Genomic DNA, 17,378 nt, shown 5'->3' on the forward strand with positions numbered 1-17,378 from the left:
CCCTAAACGAGACGCTGCTCTTTTGCTCATTAAGAGTTTGAAGCCGAAGTTCTCCATTGGCTCGGCGCAGGGTGCCGCAGCCCTATCAGCGACGCTGGCTGCTCAATCTCCAGGCCGACGGGTGAGGTAATGCAGTTTCTAAAAAGCCTTCAGAAAAAAAAAAAAAAAAAAAAACAAAAAAGGCATAACGATCTGACACGGCATATGCTACCAGGGACTTTGCTGTCTAGACTTTTTACTGGAAAGGAGGGCACCGCACGCGAGTTTCCACAGCAGGCTGACGGGAGCGGGAAGAAAGCTGCTGATTTATAGCAGCAGAGAAAAGAAAAAAATAAATAGAAAGGAAATAAAAATCGTGTAAACAGAGCCTGTGAGTAAACAGCAAGCGTGGCATTCACTTCCCAAGCCCAACACCCATCTACGATACAAAGCACAGACCAACCTGCCGGCGGGCAGGCACATCTGAGACAAGGCTGGGGCCACGACGGTCAGTATTAGTGTTTTCAGACAAGCTGGGCTTACCAATAACTACGAGGAAATAACTAGGCACAGGTAAAAGCTTTTCCTTAAAATAGGAAGTGTTATGCCTTTGTGTTTTTCTAACCCTTCAGCTTGTGGGTTTCAAGCTTTGCTCTTCGCATAAACTGAGAGCATCATTCCAATTACTAATTAAGACTAACCTATATGATCTTAATTCTTTTCATCTGTGATTATCTCTACAGTAGGATCACTGTAACAAACAGGATCAAAGCCAACATCAAGCATGTTCTCAAGAAAGCAACTTCCCAGTGACAACTATGCCTTTTAAGCTCCTTTAAAATTAATCTAGGCAACATATGAAAAGCCACATATGGCAGCTTCACTCTAAAGGGTAGAAACAAGAGTCTGCACAAACAAATCTGGGAAAGAGAAAGCAATTGTTGTATTTTCCACAGTTTTAAAAAAATGTATAGGCATACAGTAATACAGGTATCCTACCATGAATGTTTACGGATTTTTGAGGTGAGATATATATACACACACACAGAGACACACACACAAGGGGCAAGGTCTCAGGATGTTCCCAGTTCAGGTTGGTCTGGACCCGATTTATCATCTGCCAGGTTTTGATACATGTGCAGAGAGGTATCTGCACAGATGCACTGGTTTATGACTCCTCTCCAATATAAAAGGTTATTTCTCCACTTCAGCTTGGATTTCAGGGTGTTGATTCATGACATCCTGAAGCACAGGGTTCAAGGATGACAGCGTACTGTTACTAACCAGCACACCCGAACGGAACAGGAGTACACAGGGAGGAAAGGGCCAACCAAAGAGATGCATTTTCTACAAACTTTCTGCAAAAGACCCAGGCTCCAGTATCATCTTTTGAACTGCAAAGGCAGTTGAGTTAAGCTGTTCCACTGCCTGAAGCTCTGGTTCAAGAGCAGAGTGTTCTTCAGAGCATACAGGGCTGTGTAACCAGCCGAGGAAGAAGAAAATCGACTGCAAAGGGGAGCCCACAATTTACATCAGTAAAATAACCTTCTGAGACACGTTCAGGGACAACGAGGAAGCTGAAGCAGGAAATACTGACAGACAGGTGGTTGTTTAGTCTAGAAAAACTTATCTTCTGGTCTCAGCGTCTCACTCCTTTACCCAGAGTGTACCTGCTCCTGCACACCTCCTGTTTCTGTTGGCCCGTACATGCCCAGACCGTCTTCAAGAACAGGACCGTGAGAAAGGCTGCACTTGGACACCGGATCAATCAGTATTTTATGGAGCAGTTTATAGAGGCAGGATTACGTGGCCTTCCTCCTCTGAGGAGGAAGAGCCAGCCTGTGCCAGAGCGGCACATCAGAGGAGCCACGGAAATCAGTTTGATCTCTGCTGGGGTGTGACATGCTGAAAGGACACAGACCAGCCCCGCACAGCAACAGCGAGCGGAGATGTTCCTCAAAGCTCAGGACAGTCTTCACCCTCAGGCTGTACAGCTCACCCAGTAATAGTTCACAAGATCCACCTGGTTCCCTGCTCCTGCCCACATTAAGATCCTTGTGACTGAAGTTTATATGTATTACAGTCTGTCTTCTCCTTCCACCATCCCTCGTACTGTGAGCTCGTAGTTTCTCTTCCATTTTCCATTGGTTAGAGTAGACCGGTCCAAGTCATAATGTAACTTTCATGGCCCAGTATTTTGTGTCTGATGACTGCATGAAGCGATGCTGTCATCTTGTGCCTATTGTTAGTATCTCTGTCATGATTCTACACTTCAGATCTTAAAATCTGATCAGGTTTAAGTCACCGGGGTCCCAACAAAACTGTCTTTTTTACAAACAGTGTAAAAAGCAACAGATGACAGCAGCACAGTAGCTTGAGAATTATACTCTTCTTCCAAGCGTCAGAGACATGGTGCCTTGGTCTGCTTGAGTTTGCCATTAAAAGAATGAGCCCTACTCTGTCCCCCGCCCTCCCTTGAGCAGCCATGCAGGGAAAGAAGGAACTGCCCCAGCTTCAAAAGAGATCGTGTCCCCAGTGCTGTTTGCTGTGCAATCAAACAGACACTCCTGAAGACAAGCAAACTAAAATACCAACGTTACTTTAATCACAGTCAAACAAGACTTGGGGTTTTGACTACAGAGATGCCAGCCTGCTCTGCTGCCATGGTAACAGACTTTTAAAAACTGTTCTCCTTAATAATAATAAAAAAAACCAACGCATGGTACTTTAAGAAAAGACTTTATTTTGACATTATTCCATCCCTCTCTTTAACGTGGCAAGTTTTATTAATAAGACAAGACTGCAACAGTCTTCTGAAACTTAAGAGCAGACCTTTGAGACACACCAGAGCTTCTGCTGCTGCCATCCCTGAGGTCCTTAAACCCAATGGCACATAAAGGAGAAGATTAGTGAAGAAAATGAAGATTACCCAGAATGTTGCCTCTCCAGCAGCAGCTCATTAGCCACCGTGTCAAAACTAGTACTGTTCCAGTACTGGGATGTTTTAAGGCGGTGTTTTGACTATACCGCTACCTCCACCTCCCTCCAAGCTCTCCTGCAGACTACCTGGGCTCCTACAGCACCAACACTTCTCTTCAGAGCCAGGAAAACAGGCAATAGCAGAGGCCCATCTCACTTCAGGGGTCCAGGATTTCTGCTGGACCTTGTGCGTTTCTTCCCTGGCCCTGCCTTGACAGGGTGCTTTTTTAAATAAGGCCACAGAGTCCATATGTCTTGAAAAATTAAATCACAGAGTAACTCCTATGGGAAAAGGGAGAACAATACAGGAGAGCAGAACACAGCAAATGCTCAGTCTCCTCTTGCAGGGATGCACAGGAAGTATAGTGCAGTGACTCTGACAAAGATTAATAGTTTATTGGGTGTGGAGGACAAAGTCCAAAAGAAATTCGGAAATGAGATGTCAATTGCTGTGCTGCTAGAGGAATGATTTGCATGCTTTTTCCAAAACACTTAGTGCTTGAAACAGGCACTTTCTTCTACAGTTAAAGATATAGGCTGAAAGTTCAGAAAAGCTTTAGGGCAGAGTAAATCACTTTCTTGTGCTTTGGGCAGCTGGGCTCCAAATATCTAAGTTACCCAGTCCCCGTGCTAAAACGAGTGCTTATCTAAGGATTACTAGAGATGATCAGTTTTAATTACTGTACACACTAGAACTGTGTAACAGCCAAAGCATGCAATGTACCATAAGTAATTAAATTACAAGCTACTATAAAGATAACGAAACAGAGAGCCTAGAGACAGCGAGCTGATGGTAAATGACCTTTCCAAGACTTGCAGCAACACATTTTGACTGTGTCTGTGAGCATGACAGATGAAAGCTGGTGATAAACATGAGCCCAGAGTGACTCCGGGAAACTTTCCTGGCTTTGTTCAGCGCAGAGTGTCACTTGTGAGGATTGGGGTTGAGCGCTCCGATACTGTACAAGGCACCAGATCTCATTCTGCAGCTTCCCACGTGTCTTACCGCAGAAGTTGTCATCCCCCCAAACATCCTGACAGCACGAGTGAGAAGACACATGTCAGCACTTTTATCAGAGCTCTATCAGTGCTAACGACATCAAGTGTCAGCAAGAAAGCCATCAAGCTGCAGTTATAGGAAGTCTTCTGATTTTTTAATTGAACAAGACACTGAACGAGGATGACTGTCTTTGAAGATGTGCAGGTTCAATAAATACACAACCACTTGTCTAAGCACTAGCCCTACCTGTCACCTTGACAACAGCCATGCTGCTGCAGCTTACTAACCACTAACGCAGCACCGGCATCCGTCAGCGGTTCCCCTCCACCAGGGGTTTACCACTTCACATTACAAAGTTCCATGGCATTTCCTGGAAAAGCACAGCTTCCAGCTATCTAACACAATCAGTGGCTTTTTGTCCACTATACATCACTACAAGTTTGTTTACAGGAGAGTTATAAATTCTTTTTGTTTCACCATGAAAGCAGCAAAGATCTGTACCTAGAGACCCATAGATCTCTCCAGCAGGCTTCCTAGCCTGTCACTTCTCCGTGGCCATGCACGCTGCACATATTTCCAGCAACAGAAATGAAAAGAACTGCTTGTGCCATCAGGAATCATAATACATCTAGGAAGTTGAAGCGCAGTCACATCTATCCTCTTCCTGCCAAACTCGGGCTCCGCTCCCCTCGATAGCTCTAATAAGCCTTTTCTGCCTCGATTGCAATTAGAATTTATCTTCCTTTTGAAGGACAATTCTAGACACTCACTTTTTATTCATTACGAGCTTTCCCAGGACCATTTAAGACACTAATCTCTCTCTCTCTCTCTCTCTCTGCCCGCAGGCGGCACAGGATCACATTTCCTTCCCCTGCCCAGGAATTGAGATGGCAGCTGATGGTCACCTCCAGCAAGATTGTGGTTATCAATCCCCACATCTTGTATTTCATTTTGCACAGTTTAATTCCATTTCTATTACAGGAAACCTGTACGATGGAGAACTGGATAATGCCGCAGTCTTCCTCCTGAGGAATGACACCTCCGCTAGCTGAGCACCTGGTGGTCCTACATCTGTCTCTGCAGCACACACACAAAAAATAAGCCACAGGACACAAGGAGCTCTACTAGAACACTCTTCCAGACAACTAGAACTATACCACCTTACCTGCAAGATTTTCCCCAGATTAGTCACCTCAAGACCATTAATTTATGGCGATTTGGGCCTTTACATCCAGCCACAAAATATTACAGCTGGAAAGTAACTTGATAGCATTAATAGATAATAGAAATTTTAAAAAAAGTTCTTTACTTCCTGGAGTAAAACTTTGCTTTAGAAAGTTTTACACACACTCACAGGCTTAAAAGAACCAACTTGTTATCCTCTATGTGGAAGCTTGACCCCACTGCACAGTGTTTCTCCGCAAGCAGTCTGTACAGTGCACAAAGACTCTTCCAAGCATGAAGCAGGAAAGGTTGCTTCTGTGGCTGATGTGTCCCATACCAGATGTTTTAGGATGTACAAATACATTAAAAGTTAAGATTAACACTAGTAAGCTGGACAGAGCCATTCATTTTTAAGCAGAATTCAGAGAAAAGGGCATTTTCTCTGAATGTTTATGTGGTTTGAAGTTAATCTGGTTCTTCTTTTGTCCAGTGCCTGTGAGCAGAGTCAGAACAGATTTATTCGGGTTTAATAGAAATCCATCATATTCAGCACTGTCATCAACAGCTGCTGCAATAACCTTTTAAGTGAAAGTTCTCCAACGAGTCTGACCGTCAGTCTTGGACATTCCCCCCACCAAGCTCAGAACAAACCTATCTCAGCTCTGCACTGGATGATACTCACAGGCAGTGACGTAACTGAAAAGTATCAGAAGTAGGAAGCTCTGCACCAAACAAAAACTTTATTTTCATTCAGGCTGATAAAATGCTGCTGCAGGGGTGCCCTAAGTGGCGAGTGTGACTTTTTTCAATGTCACAAGACTTCTCTTTCGAAGAGATGGTTAAGTTACTGACCCTCCCTTAACCCCTGGGAGGGCACATGAAAGAATCCAGAAATCACCATTCAAGCCCCTCAGAGAGTGTTTTGACCTCTTGTCTTGCCCTGACCCGCTTCAACGTGGGTTTTGCAATTTCTTCTGCTCCAAAGTGTAAAAGGCTGAAGGATGAGAGTAACTACATTTCTTCCCGTGTTCCCAAAGCAACCCAGGACAGCTTTTGGCTCTTCTCTGGCTTGACTGGGTACAGAGTTTGCCCTGTCCAATGCGCAGGAAAGGGCAGGCAGGCAGTACCTTAGTGATTCCCAAATGCCTGGCCACTTCAGCACAGAACTCAGTGTTTCTTTTGAGGAACCAAAACACTGCAAATTGGAACCTGTTCATGGTGCTGACAAAGGGAAGGGGAAAAAAAAAAAAAGGATACATCCACGCTGTACATTAAATCCTGTCACAAGTGGAGCTTCAAAGATTTCAAAATCCTTTCCCAACTCCCTGCTCTAAGCATCAGTCTGTCCCCTCCAAAAGGCAAAAAAGGAACAATCTGCTAAAGGCATCTGTGGGTTCACTTTGCCTACAACGCAACCAGTTTTCATCTGACTTCAGTACAAACCTTCTTTGCATCTCCACATTTCGCTGGAGGAAAAAGTAAAACACTGGGCTATTCCACAAAACCACACCACTTTTATGTCCAAAAAAGACAACACATGTGTGTAAGTTTGTAGAAAAGTTTATGTTATGTGGCTATCACAATAAAAAATGGCAAAATTTGATGTATACCCAATGCAACTCAAAGATACTGAGGGCCTTTAGAGGGACAAGGATGTTGTGAGGTTTTAACACACCATAAGCAAATTATTTCATTTTTCCAGGATGCAGCGGTGTGTTTGCTATGCCTGCTACAAACGCCAGCCTCATGGACTGAAACGCATTTGTCCTGTGATCCCCAGCCTCTCAAGTAAGGAAATAAGATGCTTAACTTCAGGATTAGTCTGTTACAGCCAAATCATGAGCCAGTGCAGTTTTATCAAATACATCCCAGCGCAGCCTCTGCCCAGAGCACTGAAACAACTACGAGGGGAGCTGCCCTCCCTGCAGCATTCCTGACGCTGCAGAGAAAAATCATGTCAGTTGTGAAGGTATTTTCCATCTGTTACTCTCACATCATCACCATCAAGTATCGCACTTATTTTCCCCTTTCTCATCAAACAGCAACTACCAACTTTTTCACAGGAGTATCTATCATTTATCCATCCCACAGTGGGCTTTTTTGTGCCTCCATGTCCTCTCCAGCCTCTCCCCGTCCCATGAGCCATGCCAGCTACTGCTGGTCACCCTTTTTAACCTACAGACATACAACATACACACTCCCACTTCTCTCCTAGAATAGATCCTCATAAAAGAAAGAGGCAGAAGCCCATTAAGTAATTTAGGATAAAGCCATGCAGGTAAGACGACCTGTCACCCTCATTAGTAAAGGACAACAGTCGCAGTGATGATGTGCTGTGGACCACTGCCAGGGCTTGACAGACAGTTCTCTACTTTCATTATGATTAAGCATCACTCTTACCAGGCTGATTCTTCCAAAAGTATTCACTTCCGTCTAAGTACAGAGGATGTGTTCAGTATAAAGCTAAATTCTATAGAATTATAGTGTTTGCCTGGAAAGTAAGCCCCCTGTTAGAACAGCTGAGGTTCAGTGACTTTACCCCAAACTTCAGGAATCTTCACATGCAAGCAACAAGAAATCTTGGAGCTGTAAACATAATGGCTTTTATAGCGGAGGGCCTCTGCTTTTTAACACAATGGACAGGGAAACGCAGCTTGCAATTCTTATGCACAAGACAAATGCAGAGTCGTACCTTTTCCAGCTGTGATCGTTCTGTGGCAGCTCAGAGCCAAAGAGCGAATTTTACGTTTTAGTTACCCAGACACAACCAGCAGTTCAGCAGCCTCTCCTTTCTAATTGATCTGTTCACATGACAAATGATGAACATCTCACTTGTCAGCGACTCACGCAGTAGTTTCAAGATCTGAAGTGTTTGACAGAGCTGCTGGAACATTTGAAATTTTACTACCTCACTTTCCTAATTAACACATGAGCTCCAGACAGCCGAGTTGACACTTTACAGTTAGGCAAAGGAAGTAACTACAGTTCTATTAAACACCAAGAGTTTGAAGAACTCATGTCTTTTCTTAAAAGGCACCCAGAAATTAAACTGATGCATTTGCACCAGGACCTGAAGCTACAGTTCACTGGACTCTCTCCCCACCTCATCAAAACAATTAAGACACAGCAGGACACACACTTTCCTCACTCTGAATTGAAGATAATACTGTGATTGAAAGCACAGAGATGTTTTCTACCTCAAAAATGTTGGAAGAAGAAGAAAAAATCTCAGTAGTTTCAGTAAAATTTAACCTGCCACATGCCCAAATTGGAGAGGAAAATCAGAGTGGGGAGATGACAGACACTGAGACTTCAATGAATTTGGTATTTTGACCCAAACCAGAATTGTCCTAACAATTTTAACGAGGCCAATTACTCACTCAAGTAGTGTCTAGATTTACTGCCTGCAGTCTTTCAGCTGATACAGACAGCAGATTAAACATTTAAATATTTAAATGTTTAAGTGTAGCTTATTTGGAGTATTCATCACTCTTGTTTCTTGTTAAGTTCTGTCGTATCTTAACAGCATTTGTTTACATGACAGTAAGTCTAAAAAGGCCTATATTTGTAACGCTTAACAGCTCCTAAAAGGCTAGAATGAAGTTTTACTTCCAAAATTAGTTCTTTCATAAGCTCTGCATCTTAACTGCCAAAATCCATCAGTGTCTTTGGCTGCAGTTGTAGAAATGAAACAATCTGAAAACTTCCTATATGCATAACACTCTGTAAAAGTGTATTTTTATGACACCCACAACCTGCTAACTTGTAGCTGCAAAAGGGAATTAAATATTGCACAGACAAAGGACAATTTTTGTTGTTTAAGCACCAGCCTTTAGCTTCTACAGTCAGAATATGTTGGAAAAAGACTGATTCTCTGCACAGGCCAGTTGACTGAAAAAACCTAGATTTGCAAAACCCCTTCTATAGAATTAAAGGCTTACATTCATGTCGTAATTTGTAATCAAGAATAAAGCTTATATTTGCACAGATTTAACTGTGTGTTTTATAACCGGCGATTCTATTTTCACTGTGGTCATCAGAAACTATTTACAGCAACAATTGACAGACCAATATTTTAAGTATCTAGAATTGAAAACATTCGTGAAGGATCACAGGTTAGAACTGACACCTTCCTCTTTACAGAGCTCTTTATGGGGTTTGCATTCTTCTCAGTTCTGCTCTAGAACAGATGTTGGAAGGCAAAGTTGTTCTTCCCTACAGAGTTTTTTGTTAAACACAAAAATACATCTGAACGAGTAGCAAGAAGTTGCACCCATAAATAAAATTCTCTCTCAGAAACAACTTGAGGTACTTACTACCAGCTCTCATACGTACACTACCACAGCAACAGACCAAAGCTTTCCTTAGACTTCTTCGTACCGAAACGGAGATCGTGTAAACAGGCAGCAGCAAATAACCACAAGCAAGAAGCTCTGGCAGCCTGAACACTTCTGAATTCAACTTTCATTCTCTGATGCTCATCACGCAAAAGCACGATATAGGACTGGTCATCAAATCCAACCATCTGTGACAGCGAAGGACCGGGCACTTTGTCATCACCACAAACTGCCTGTTAGTTGTTATGTTCATTCCTCCTAATTCTAGGGAAGAATGACTCATCGATCTCACTTTTTCAGTGCAGGGAAAAAAAAAAAGGCAAAAAACTTCCTCAGTTTATTCAAACTGATGGTGGAAACAGCACCAAACAAACAAGAAACTTCAGTCTTTTGATTTCCTTCTTACAGTTCACCATTAAGAGAGTGATGCAACCCTTTACCAGTCACTATTTCAGGGTGACCTTCAGCACTATTTCACTGCTACCACAATCCGTTTCACAGGCAGTTTGCTTATCTAGAATAAAAAACCCACAACCCTTTGTTCATTTATTAAGTCACAAGGACTTTTGCTTTTCTTGAGGGGGAAAAAAAAGCCAGTACTTGCCAAGACATACTCTAGTAATACAAAGCAGATGATCCCTTCATTCGCTTCAAATTACAAGTAACTCGTTTTCAATCAGCTATTACATACAGTTCCCAAACTCAGTTACATCATCTAGTTCGATAGTTGTCACAAAATGTCAATGGCGGACTAAAATGCTGACACCCTCAAGTTTGAAATGGCAACATGATGTAAGCACTCAAAAAACCAGCTTGAGAACAGCTACCAAACTTTACCCAGACTAAGTCTGCGGCGTTATTTACCATCCATCAAATATGGAAGAAGTCACATTAATTTTGTCACTGGAAATTCTGGTTTTAAAGATTTAGTCAGGAAAGCGAGGAAGCCTTACCTCTGGTTTACTGAGACTGGAAGACACAAGAGACCCTGATCCCACATCCAGATCCCACTGTTTCCTCCCACTGTTTTCTGGATCCAGCGCAGCAATTCGTCCATCCAAAGTGCTGATAATTATGAGAGATCTGCAAGTTGGAAGCAATCACAGTCAGAACTACAGCTGTATTGACTTTATCTGGTAGCTGCTTGCCACACGTAACAGAGTGCAACTTCAGCTCTGAAGCTCAGTCTATATATTCTGCAAAACAGCACTTTAACTTGGTAGCTCCACCAAGATCAACAGGAGAGCACAGAAAAGTTGAAGCCTCTGGCTGGACAAACCAATTCAGGTTTTATAAGACAATGTCAGAGTTCAGTTTCAGGGGCAGACAGTTGACTTTCCTCCCACATGCAGGTGTTACCTCTGCAGCACTGAATGACATCATGTTCTTTTGACATATTTAGACAAACAACATAGATCCTATTTTTTTCCAGTCCCTTCCACAGTGATCTTTAACACATCATTTCAAAACAACCTAAACCTGAAACTATTCACCCAGCAAATCAGTACAGAAGAAACATTAAGTCACCACTAAGTTTTCAACACCTCTGGATGAAACATCAAAATCCCGGAGATTTCACAAGCCTTAGAATAAAATAAGGCTCACCTACGGCACATGCAGGACTCCGGAAACAACCTCCAACACGTGCACATGACAGAGTAAGCAAGCTGCCTGATGCAGCTTGGGGTTTAAGTCACTTCAGTGTCTGGAGGCGCATGGTAACGGCAGGCTAGCTATTGATTTCGACTTCTCTTTCTACTTGAAGCTTATCAGTTTTAGAAAATCTTGTTCCTAACACAGCAGTACAATTAGAATAAGCATTCCTGGTTGAGCTGGAATTGAAGTATTAAAATAAAAAGCCCAAACAAACCAAAAAACTAAATGACCCAGAGACAAAACAGCGAGAAAGCATTTTTGAAGGGCCTTTCTTTCCTGGCAGATTGTTCCACTCTGACCTGAAAAAGCTAGGATGTGCCGGCAGCTTTGGCTCGCAGCAGGCACAGCGATCTTCAAAGGCGGCAGGAGTAGGGCTTGATCACTTTACAGACTGCTTGCACTGAGGGGGGCTGGACCCAGTGACCCAGAAGGACCTTTACAGACTCTGGTTTCAATGAAAACAAGGAACTGGGCAAATAAACCTCACGGGTAGATTAACTATTTTCAGGCAGGGGGAGCAGTAATGCACACCCAGACACACATATGGATCATTACTTTAAATAATAAGGGACACTAAATTATTGTGTGGAACTGAAGCCAAATATATTCACGTGTCCAAAGTTTGCAGAGTAGCGAGCTGAAGTTTAGAGAGGAAATGATGGGGGCTATCATTTTTATTTATAGAGGGAAAACTAAAATCACGAGCTTAAAAATCAAGTATAACAGCTTATTACATCACCTCTAACAAAGGTCGTGTAAAACATCGCAGGTTTACCTGTAACACACACATTTTATACGAGTTTATCCTGTCCTGCAGCTCCATATTGTTAATAAATAGAAAATCAAATACATCTTTAACCTGTACCAAAAATAAGTCAGAAGCTCCTACTTCTGAAGCTGGCCAAACACCGCATTCCTTCCAAAGCTTCGTTTAAAAACTGTTAGAAAAATATCAATTGTGCAAATATTTGAACAGCAGAATTCGTCAGTTTTTATAAGCTGAGTACACACAATTATCCCAACTGTACAGAAGTCAAGACCGGGTTAATAATAAACCGGACTGCGGGAGACGACCTATTCTCCAGCAACAAGTGCTGGCACACCGCTCTTGGACACACGTGTAACAGGATCTGCTTGCTTTCTGTAGAACCCTCTAGCACCACATAAAAAATTACTCCAAGTGGGTCTATTTAAACATAAAAAATTCTAAAATCACACTGTGAAATGTTTCCTTTCCATCAAGCCCCATTGTTTTCCTTTACCCGATTCCTCCCGTGCAATGGGACTCTTTATTAGTCCCCTTGGCCACCAGCTCTGTAATGGACTTTGTTTCACAAACTCCACCTATGCTGAGCAAACACTTGGATGAGACACAGGAACGGGACCAGCTCGGTTATACCCACTTCTTCCCTGTGGTTCCCCTCAGAACTGGAACCAGGTACAAGAAAAGCGCTAATTTCTCTACCAGCTGCTTCATGAGTGATCATTTTGAACTTAATCACAGAATAGTTTTGGTTGAAAGAGATCTTTGATGAAGTCCAACCGTTAACCCAGCAGTGCCAAGTCATCAATAAACCATGTCCCTCAGCGCTACATTAAAACGTCTGTTAAACCCCTCCAGGGAGGTGGTGGAGTCCCCATCCCTGGGCAGCCTGTTTCAATGCTGCACACCTCTCTCTGGAAAGAAATTTTTCCAAATGCCCAACTTAAATCTCCCCTGCTGCAACTTAAGGCCATTTCCTCTCACCCTGTCACTTGTTGCATGGGAGGAGAGACTGACCTCCACCTCAGTACCACCTCCTTTCAGGTAGCTGTAGAGAGCAATAAGGTCACCCCTGAGCCTCCTTTTCTCCCGGCTAAACAACCCCAGTTCCCTCCGCCACTCCTCATAAGACTTGCTCTCCAGACCCTGCACCAGCTTTGTTGTCCTTCTCAATTGAGATCTACTTCCAGTGGGATCAGTGTGGGTGCTAGCATGAAAAGTCATGAAAAACGTCATCCTAGGAACTGCATTCAGCACTCAACATGTGAAATCCAGTCCTTGTTCCCATCTTTAACACTGACCAAGGCCACCACCTGTTCAACGAACTGACTGTACGACATTTGGCAGGTGATGGCGAGGAAGGTTTCTTTTTTGCATTTGGATTTTTTTTCCTGAAAGTCTATATATATGCTGGCCACACCAGTGCTGGTACAGGCCAAGATGCCATTGGCCTTCTTGGCCACCTGGGCACTCTGCTGGCTTCTGTTCAGCCGCTGTCGACCAACACCCCCAGGTCCTTTCCTGCTGGGCAGTTTCCAGCTGCTCTTCCCCCAGCCTGGAGCATTGCAGGGGGTTGTTTTGGCCCGAAGACAGGACCTGGCACTTGGCCTTGTTGAACCTCATACTATTGGACTCAACCCATCGATCCAGCCTGTCCAGATCCCTCTGTGGAGCCTCCTGACCTTCAGGCAAATCCACACACCCACCCAGCTTGGTGTTCTCTGTGACCTGACTGAGGGTGTCCTCGATCCCTCATCCAGATCATTGATAAAGATGTTGAAGAGAACAGGCTCCAGTACTGAGCCCAGGGGGACACCACTGGTGACCAGCCACCAGATGGATTGAACTCCATCCCCCACCGCTCTCTGGGCCCGGCCATCCAGCCAGATTTTGATCCAGTGAAGAGTACGTCCATGCAAGCCACGAGCAGCCCGTTTCTGCAGGAGAATGCTACAGGAAACAGTGTCAAAGGCTTTGCCAAAATCCAGGTAGACAACGTCCACAGCCCTTCCCTCATTGGCTAAGCAGGTCACCTTGTCCCAGTGTCAAAGGCTTTGCCAAAATCCAGGTAGACAACATCCACAGCCCCTCCCTCATTGGCTAAGCAGGTCACCTTGTCATAGAAGGAGTTCAGGTTTGTCAAGCAGGACCTGCCTTTCATAACCCCCTGCTGACTGGGCTGATCACCTGGTTGTTCTGTATGTGCTGTGTGACAACACTCAAGATGATCTGCTCCATGACCTTCTCCAGCACCGAGGTCAGACCAAGAGGGCTGCAGTTCTCTGGATCCTCCTTCCGGCCTTTCTTGTGTCACATTTGCTAACCTCCAGTCAACTGGTACCTCCCCAGTTAACCAGAACTGCTGGGAAATAATGGAAAGTGGCTTGGTGAGCACTGCTGCCAGCTCCCTCAGAACCTCTGGGTGGATCCCATCCAACCCCATGGACTTGTGCACGCCTAAGTAGTGCAAGAGGTCACTGACCACTTCCTCATGGATTATGGGGGCTTCAATCCACTCCCTGACTCTGTCTTCCAGCTCAGGGGGCTGGGCATTCAGAGAACAACTGGTCTGACCATTAAAGACTGAGGCGAAGAAGACATTCAGAACCTCAGCCTTCCCCTCAGCCTTGGTCACTATGTGTCTCTCCACATCTAGGAAAGGATGGAGAGTCTCCTTCTTTTGCTGTTTAAGTATTTATAGAAACACCTTTTATTGTCTTTCATGGCAGTCATTTTTCTGGTCCCATCTTCATTTTGCTCTTCAAGAATAACCCTGTGTGTCTGAAAAAAACTGCTAAACCCCCTTACTCTTGTAATAAAATCCTTTGCTACTTACTCTGTTCATCTATTAAAGTCTTAATACTTGTTCTCCCCATCTCTGGCCAACTCCAGTGATTTAAAATGCTGTCACTTGAACTCAAATCTGCAATTTGCCTGTGTGTGCCCTAGACCCACACTAGTGTTATACTTTCTCACTCTCAGATTTTCCTTTTTTCCAGTTTCCCCAGTTTCTCTGTGAGGTCCCACTGCTTGCACCTTCGCGTACTGGGAGTACAAAGTGGTGACAAGCGATCTTCCCAGCTTTCACGTAGTCTAATCAAGCAATAGATTAACACATCCTGATAAAAGGAATTAAAGCAACTACTTCAACTACTTCAGAGCTTGAAAACAGGCAGGCAACTCGCTTTTGTCACCCCACGGTGCTATCATAAGTTTACTGTAGCCCAATTCTTACAAACACCAGTAGAATATAGCTACAACTCAAGAATAAAGGGCCTCCTCCACCATCTCTTTGCAAGACTTTGCTGGCTGAAGAGGTTAGGACTGTACCTGCGATTTCGTGGCATTAAACTGAAACAGAGATAGCCTGGATGCATCTCTGGGACACCTACTTGACAAGTTGTAAGGAAAAGGAATTCCTGCATTAGCTTCTCTTTTCCTTAAGCCTGATGAACTCTGTTATTCTCTGCAAAACGATACCTTTCCAGGGACTTCATCGACACCATCTCCTGACCAGGGTAAAGCTTAAAGCCTACCTTAACCAAAGAAGGCAGCTTGCAACAGGAACACTACTGGATTCTGCACACAATCCCACACAAAATATTACCCAACTTAAGGTCAAAGGCAAAAAGGTCCAAAGTCACAGCTATAATGCTAAGGAAGCAAAAAGGATGGAGACCAGCGGCATCGAGTGTGCCTATCTCTGAATTGGCAAGCCGTTCGTTGAGAGGAAATCACAGACTACAGTGAGGAGAAAAGCACATCACACAAGTACCAGAGAACGGAAGACCAAAAACCCAACACAACTGTAATTGAAATGCAGTTATAACATTCCCTCTTGAAACTATGCAAGATATCTGCTACAAACTTCCACACACATTGACAAAAGCCCAGTTCTGGGCCTTAAAACCAATACATCCCATCATGAACAAAGCCTCCTTCTTGAGATCATCTTGAGCACATCTCTCTCCTACTCTCCAGAGTGAAGGTATTTGATTTACCTCTGAACAGAAGAGCCAGGCTAAGATTGCAAGAGAAGATGCAAACAGGATAGAGGAAGGACACTTATTTAGCTCATCTTGTGCATTTTTCACTGCTCAAGAACTTCGCACTTATTCATTAAGTTGTTTTTGTTAGAACATCAAAGCAGAACTTATCATCAGTTTGGTACCTTTACCATTATTCCTGTTTCAGCTTAAATAAAAACCTGACCCACCCTAACGCCCTCCAAATCCATTTAGGACATGGCAAATAAGGCTGTTTGTCAAACCTGAACCCTAAACAGCTATTCCAACTTCAAAACCTGCATGCTGGTATGTAAAAAGCACGGTAATTCACTAACCCTCATATTTTCTTCTAGGAAATTAAAAAATCCTCAAAATTATTATATTCACTTGCCCACTGCAAAACCAGTTGGAGTTTGGTTTTGTTGTTTTTTTTTTTCCAGATTATACTGCCCTGTTATATTACATGGGTATTTTATTGCTGAAGAACAATTAGCTGCAATGAGTAGAGATCTCATGAACACAGATGAAAAAAAAATAAAGAAATGCAGGCAAATACTATAGCCAGGCAGACATTCTATTTTTATTTGATGACAGCAAATCTATTCCTATGCACTAACCAATTAGAGAACAGCTACATTTAATCTCAGGCTTAAATTGACCATCTTCAGTGTATCTTACTTAGCTCTAGTAGTCAAACAGAAAATTCATTTTAAAATATTTTCAGGGCTAAACAAATGAAGGTCTTTTTAAAAATGGAATACAGGAGGATTGTAATAAACTAGGCAGGACTTCGATGACCTGATACACAAAAGAATGACAGTGTTGCTAAGAAGTGAACAGATTTTCCTCAAAGAAAACAGGATGCCAAGTTATCAGCCAGTTTCTTGTTCTAAGTGGATGCCTGGGTATACTAATAAAGAGCTTTTTCAGAACAGGTTATAGTAGGCATTTAGTCATGCTCTTCCTTTAAACTCTGGCTGTGGTTTATCACCTCATCCTTCTCAGCCAATTCAGAAACAGCACAGAAACAGCTCAGCAACATTTCTGCACTTGAGTCATTGATTAAAATCTTCCTTTTGCCAGAGCTTCTTGCCACACGCGGTTATTAAGTGTTTTATTTCCCCTTGTTATACTCTGAAACTTGTTTAGCCATTTGCCTCGCGTGTTTGGCTCCCCTTCCAGCACAGACCAGTGTCTGTGTCTAGCAGACAATTCAGGAAGCAGAACTGCATTTCCTCTAAAAGAAAAGATGCCAGAGAGGGATACAATGCTCTGAGCAACGGCGAGTTGCAGGTGCTGGAAAGAGTTTAGACTACAGATGTGGTGCTTTTAAGTCTCCTTCCTGCAGGCACAGCACTGCTGCCCGGTAACGGGTCAAGGAAGGGATCGAGCCTTGGTACTACCAGGGTAAGCAGACTGGCCAGATGTCACATAGCGTGACCTCCAGCAGCTTATCTGCCTAAGGACTGAGGCACCCTTTCTTCTTGCTAACA

General features: G+C 43.5%; 1 protein-coding gene across 1 annotated transcript in view; it reads right to left on the minus strand.

Annotated features, from left to right (window-relative positions):
* EIF2AK3 (eukaryotic translation initiation factor 2-alpha kinase 3) overlaps window positions 1–10,542 on the minus strand; it is a gene marked incomplete at both ends in the record, with an annotated part of 30,799 nt that extends 20,257 nt beyond the window's left edge. The window contains one exon of the mRNA XM_010145010.1: window positions 10,413–10,542. Coding sequence (XP_010143312.1) covers window positions 10,413–10,542 — 130 coding nt within the window. The remainder of the gene's footprint in view (window positions 1–10,412) is intronic.
* Window positions 10,543–17,378: the final 6,836 nt, after the last annotated feature.

This window comes from Buceros rhinoceros, unplaced genomic scaffold, assembly GCF_000710305.1.
Source record: "Buceros rhinoceros silvestris isolate BGI_N320 unplaced genomic scaffold, ASM71030v1 scaffold15331, whole genome shotgun sequence".
NCBI lineage: Eukaryota > Metazoa > Chordata > Aves > Bucerotiformes > Bucerotidae > Buceros > Buceros rhinoceros.